Genomic DNA, 6,998 nt, shown 5'->3' on the forward strand with positions numbered 1-6,998 from the left:
TAATGTCAATTGAAACCCAAAAAGAATATTAAAAAAATCAGAACTACCCGATCTTTTGCTTTTATTTGTATTGTTCTTCTTGTATGAGCATAGACTATGAGAGGGAGGAAATAAACAATTAATATCGTAAGTATTATGAAATTGATTACGAGGAGAAGTTTACAACTCGTGTGAAGATAAATGAACCATGATTATTAAATGTATTTATGTAGGTTTTATGCGGGATTTAAAAGCTGTATTTAAAGTTTTATGATTTAACATAGTTTAAATGGAAAAGAGTAAGAGTGGAAAGGTCGCTGATTGGCCTGACGTCAGAGAGCTGGGGATTTCTGATTGGTGGAGAATGCTAGCTACGAGCCGGCTCACTGGCTGTTCCCCCACCAGTGGCTCGGCATATCTTTCATACCGCGCATTCCGCTCGTCGTCTGGGCAAAATGTCAAAAATTCAACTCTCAAAAGCCCGACGGAATTTAGTTTAAGTGGCCTGCGGTCCGGCTCATAGGGGTCCTCTCTTCCCGCCCCGGCAAACCTCCCAACTCTTTTGCTTCAGTTAACTTTAATCCACTGGAGGTTATCACTGGACGACTTTACGGTTCAGGTAACATTCCATCATTGATTTTTTTTTATTCATCCCATCTTGTCATTGTCCTTGTCTAACAACTAAGCCTATGATATTTTGTAAATTCAGTTGTCATAAAACTATAAAGTGTGTGTTTGTTTCTAGTTCGGAGTTTATTTACGTATTATTGAACATAGCTTGATCATTCCCTTAAGTCCCAAATCGCCCTTGTAATTATTTAGAATTAATTGAAACGTTTATTTTTAGTTTAAAAATAATGGAATCTGGTGAATCGCCTTTGGATGTACTTTCTAGAGCTGCTATAATGGTTCAAGACAACATTCTTCCTCCATCCTATGGTATGTGTTATGTTGTTTTCTTGAAATAAAAATAATAATAAAAATGAATGATAAGCAAAAATGCATGTTTTCATCATGACATTCCTGAGATATGTTTATATTCAATAGATGTTGTGAAATATGACAATAGCTTACATAAAAATTAGAGCACCAAAAGAATTTCATGTGAAAGTTAGCCAACCCCTTTTTGTTGTATTCAAAGATTTCTCTCTTTTGTTTATGTTTTTAATTATAATCAAAATCCAATATAATTCGGTTTACAGCTTTTTCTTATTTACATATATTATATTTTGTTCATTAGGATAATTTATCTAGGTTTTGCACCAATTATTCTAAAGAAGTTTACATTCCATAACTTAACAGTTGAGAAATTGTATTCCGCTAATATTCAATTTTTTTTTATCTTTTTATTGTGATCTATATTTGTTTTTGTATTTCAATTTTAATTTTAGACTTCTGAAATGAGTTATTAATCATTGTTTATTATATTATTATTTATATTGCTTCAAATAATTAAAAAGGTAGGTCCCTTGCCTATTAAAATTTCTTCTATGATATGTTATCTTAAATACTAATGATAAATAAATATAAGAATCTCTTTTGAGTTATTGGCTAGATGATAGAGCAAAAATTTTGATGATCTATGAAATTCCTTCTATTGTCAAGCCTGTAAATTTCTCTTGAGCTGTTGAACCATTTCTTATATTAAATCCTTGTCATCACTATTTTTTCTTTTTATTCCTGACAAGCACGTTGCCTGCTATAGCAATTTTTATACTTTAAAAGTTAAGGACTGGCACATTACAGTTGATTTATAGCTTTGTCTTGCATTAATTTTAATTTTAATCTCTGACATGATAAAAATTTAATGATGTTCAGTACATGATTTCATTTATCATAAAATTGATATGAAGAAATCTTTAAAAACAAGTTTTTATTTACTAACATTGTTTAGTATCCAAATGGAGGTCAATTGGTTTTCAGTTTTAATTTTGTATCTTAAAAAAAAAAATACATTACCCTTGTTGTATGCTGGCTAAAATTTACCATCTATGTTAGAATACATCATATTTGTTATTAAACGAAAATTATTCCAAGAAAAATATGTATATTTAAACGTAAGTTACATATTTTTCACACCATGATTGTTAACAATGCATTCGCCATCCTTGAAGTTATTAAGGACATCCTTTGAAGGAACCCTATTACAACATGACAAACAACTTTACCAGCCAAGGAATTTTTATGAACTTAGCCTGTAATTTCAACATGTGCTTGCTCTCTTATAATATTTTGTTTTAACTTTTTTATCCTGAAACAACACAAAGTTCTTGTTAATGTTTGATCTTATTGGTATAATTTTGTTGTATGTTTGACTTTTATTGTTCTAATTAATATCTATGTACTGTCTATTAGTTTTTATTTTATTTTTTTATAATATCATCTACTTTAAAAGTTAATACTCATTAAAGTAAACTATATACATGTAGGTCATTTTGTTCTCTCATTTATTTATTCTTTTCAATTTATCCTTCTTTTTTTTTTTTTTTAATCTATTACATAAGAAAGTTTATTACACTGAATAGAGATTTTATTCGCTGAGTGGCATCTACAAATGAACCTATTTATAAACTTTTTGGTTGTTTGTAGTTTTATCTTTGTATGTTTTTAATAATTTGTAAAGCCTGTGAATATTCGTAATCAATTATTTAAAAATAAATATAATTTATGGGCTAACGAAATGAAGAAGGTGAATAACATTTCTTGAGTTTAGAAAAACTGAATTCACTGTTGGCAATTGGCAACTTTTTTAAGAAAACAGTGTCTTTTGTTATCTTTATCATCTCAGTTCTGTGCCAATTTAATGTGAATTGAAGACAAAAATATTAAAACTTATCACTTCTTAATTATATCTTATTTAATCCAAATAATTCTATAATATCAAAAATGCGAATCAGTTATATATTTTTTTCTTGTCCCAAATATGTTTTATTGTAATTATGTGAGTTATTTTATTTTTAATTATTCAACATAATATATCCATTTATATAGTTACAGGACATTTATGTTATAGCATATTTTTGGATGATATTTTAAAAAAATAAATTTTCTGTCAATTAGCTTCTCAATAACTCTTAAATTGAATTAATTTATGATGCTTTACTAAGTATAATGATTTAAATACATTATTAAAGCTGATTATCTTATCAAAATATTGTATTTTAATTTTCTGTTCAAATGATTAAACCTTATTAAATTAAAATTATTGTAAGTTTAGAAAATATCTTGTTTCATCTTATGTTTGAGAGAATTCTGAACTCTTGCTTTTCTCAATAGCTCCAAATAAATGAGAGTTACATGTTCTATTGGTAGGTATTGGTGGAAGACTGGTCTAGATACCAGTGGAGTTACCAATTTGATTTAGATTCTTTCTTTAAATATTTTTGTAAATTATAAATATTGTATACTTTATTGTAATGTTAAGGCAGAAAAACAAGAAGCAAATTAAATTTGTTTATTATAATCTAGATTGTGCCATCATCGAATGGGGAAGGGTTTTGAATCCTGTAAAAAGTATTCTCATTGTATTTTGTCACTCATGGATATGGAATATTATGGAAAAATTTTAAATGAATTATGACTTTTTCAACTGCAATTTGATTAAAAATGTATGAAACTATAGGCATGACAACCATTAATATTAAATTTTTTTCAGTTTTCAATTTGATTATATAGCGTAATTAAGAATTTAAGGCTATGTTTGTGGTATAATAAGATGCAAAACCTAAAACAAGCTATAAAGAAAAATATTAGATTTGGGAAACCTTTGAATAATTTTTGACTAGAATCAAGATCTCGAAACAGGGTGAGATTCATAAAGGTGATTAGTAGCAAGAAAACTGAGATCAAAAATCGAGGAATCGTTTGACTACCAAACCACTCTGAACATCAAATACCATCACCATGGCAGGAATCAGTTCAGGAAATTTTATCACTTTGAATATTTAACATAGTGTTGTTACCAAACAATTATATTTGGTGAAATTGTTTTCATTACGAATTTAGATTATACATTGTTTAGAAAATTTGTAAATTGGTATTTAGTTGCCATAATGGCCCAATTGGTTTTTAAAAAAAAGGTCACAGTGTCCAGTTTAGGGAGTGTTATAAATTTTATTTCCATCTGGATCAGTTAATATAGTATTACTTTCATGGTGCTTCCAATTCATTTATCTTGTCACTTTGAGTAGTTAATAAAGAGTAAGTGGCAAGCTCTATATTGCCACCTGAAGGTGACATTAAGTGCCAACTGGTGCCTAAACTATTTGCCTGCCCTTTCTCTAATTTTTTAGTTTTTATTTCACTATAATGATTCAAGATTATTATGCATCACTTTAAAATTAAAGTCCTTTTCATTTTACTATGAGAACTTGGAAGTACTTTAACCCTCTGCATTTATTCAATTTATTTATTAAACTTTATTAATCATTAGGATCTTATTTTTAGAAAATTTTGTTTTGGTTGAGACATAAACAGTTGTAAAACAGGCGAAAGAATTTTATTATTATTTTAAATATTATCAGCATCCTAGGAATGAGTGACGAACCATTGGCTTTCTCCTAAGAAAATTATAAATAAGAGTCTTTAAGTTTTCATATACAGCTCAATAAGAACCTTTAAAAATTTTCCATTCTGTATTTTATTGTGTGCTGGAAGGTAAAGAAGGCGGTTAGTTGTTTTTTTATGTTTAAGGTGTCAATGATCTAGATAATAAGAATCCAATCTATAAAATAACACTACTTGGTACAACCATTAAAATAATAAAAAATAAACAAAAAAAAAGGAATTCGCATTTTTTCATTATTCTGATGAACCGATCTCTATGAGTGTAATTTAGGATTGTAGAATAGCAATTGTTGAAAGATGTGGTCTGTTAGGGGGTTGTTGTGATGTTGGCATCTCCGTCTTTGAGGATTAGATGATAGTGACTGTCTTGAATGGTCATTCCTGAGCCAGGTAAAGACTACTTCCTCTTTGCTAATGCTGCGACTAGATAAATTCTCTGCATATATATTTTAATTTGCATGGAGGGCTCGTTGTCTAAGAAGTCGTCTATTCTTGTCTAAGAAGTCCTGCGATTCTTTATTGCTTTCCTCTTCTGGTGGGGTAAGTGGAACTGGGAGAATGAGTGACTCTTTGGTTACTTTATTAGCTATTTAAATGCTCCTTTTACCAAAATGCTCAGATATTCTATGGAAGGATGTTACTGCAAAAACTTATTAGAGGGTGAGGGAAATTCCCTAACAAAGTTGACATTGACTGGTTTTCTCAACTTACTGCATGTCTGGAAGGTTCTCCCGGAAATTCATCCTTCGTCTAAACATTTTTAGAAAAACTCTTTAAATAGCTTTTATAAGTAATTTTGAGTATAATAACCTCTATCAACAGTGTTTTCACAGTTTGACTTTTCACAGTTTGAAGTAGGTTTGCTGCTCACGAATTTCCAAATTTTTTGGGTTTCTAAATTAACGTCCTGTAGCGACTTCCATGATTCCTAATATTAATAACTATTTTTCTTTCATCACCCATAGATTCATATTTCCAAAATATGTCGGATTTTAGCAGTCAGTATACTGCATCATCCAAAACTTTATTTAACTTTATGAATTATAGTCTATAAATTTTTTTTTTTTCATTTTTCATAATGGTATATCTTCAGAGAATGCTAAGGATGTCATCCAAGGTTCATTGAAATTTGTCTTATTTCACTTACTCTGCAGCTTCCTTTATCAGCTGACTAATCTCTATGATCTTAAGCTCTGATGCTATATCAACCTGCTTAGCGTATGTTTTGGTTTATATAATTATCGATGCTTAATCCTGAAACTAAGTGGTCAATGATATAAAAACATATCTTAACATTTTTATCATTACATGATTAGTTTAAATAGCCATCCTGATCTAAATGTGAAGTTATAATAATAATAATAATAATAAAAGCTTAGCAAACCTGAAGGTTTGATGTCAATACAACCAATCACTGTCTACATGATCTAAATGCCTATCCTAACTCAAATCTACAAGATCAATCTTGATATAATGTTCCCGTCTACCCCTTTAACTAGCCCCAGTTGAGTATTTCTTAACATTTTATGTATTTACTTGTTACTAAGCCCTACAACCTCAAAAGTGAAGTTATAATATTTAAAATTTTTATTTTCATAATTTCATTCAAAAATGCATATAATTAAAATAGTTTGGTTTTGAAACTTCGTGTTCTCAATTTATTTTATTTGACAGATAAATACACCAAATTAATCAACAAATTTTTTTTTATTACTGCTCTCCAAACAACATTAATTACTTAAATCTTTCATTTTTATAGTACAAAACCTAGCCTAAGTTTATTACCAAACACTTTTGATTATATTAAAATAAAATAGCACTCAGTTTTAAAATTGCTAAAATCGGCTTTAAAATAGCTTGTTTGTGCTGACTCTCTTTATAACTTTGCATTTTCACAGACTTTAAAATATTCATATTTAGTTGTTAATGATGTGATCTGCTAAGACCTATGAAGGTCATGGGTTCAGCACCTTATAAGGAAGCACTGTTTTTAGAACCACGGTTATAAAAAGAGGTGATTTTTTTCAAGATTATCCTCAATCGTCAGATTTTTTGCCAAATTTCCCTGTAATAGAAGGGGTGAACACCAGGAAGGCTCCAGAACCCCCGGTGTTGACTCATGGCTACAGTTTAGCAGAAACTAATTATCTGCCACAGCCAGATTCAAAACCTGGTCCTTGGAATTAGGAGCATAGTGCCTTACCAGTATGCCCTTATGCTCCCCGTATTTAGTTGTTAGCTGATATTAACTTCTTTTCAGTTTTTATTTTTATTATTTATAAAATTTCTATATTTTTAAAATGGGATAATAAAAACTACTGATGATTATAATTGTACTTGCAACTAAATATAATATAATAACAAAGTTATAAAACAATGTCGCACGATTTAACAAAGCATTAAAAGTTCTGGGATGACTGATAGCCTGCTTACTAAACTTGATACTACATTAT

At 29.2% G+C, this 6,998-nt stretch overlaps 1 protein-coding gene across 2 annotated transcripts in view; it reads left to right on the forward strand.

Moving 5' to 3' along the window:
- Positions 1-384: 384 nt before the first annotated feature.
- LOC106689881 (transcription cofactor vestigial-like protein 4) overlaps positions 385-6,998 on the forward strand; it is a 47,942-nt gene continuing 41,328 nt past the window's right edge. For both annotated transcript variants that reach the window (XM_014435078.3, XM_024362262.2), the window contains exons 1-2: positions 385-598; positions 827-918. In XM_014435078.3, the coding sequence (XP_014290564.1) occupies positions 837-918 (82 nt within the window). In that variant the 5' untranslated portion in view covers positions 385-598; positions 827-836. The remainder of the gene's footprint in view (positions 599-826; positions 919-6,998) is intronic.

This window comes from Halyomorpha halys, unplaced genomic scaffold (assembly GCF_000696795.3).
Source record: "Halyomorpha halys isolate HHAL.00 unplaced genomic scaffold, Hhal_1.1 Scaffold1505.1, whole genome shotgun sequence".
Taxonomy (NCBI): domain Eukaryota; kingdom Metazoa; phylum Arthropoda; class Insecta; order Hemiptera; family Pentatomidae; genus Halyomorpha; species Halyomorpha halys.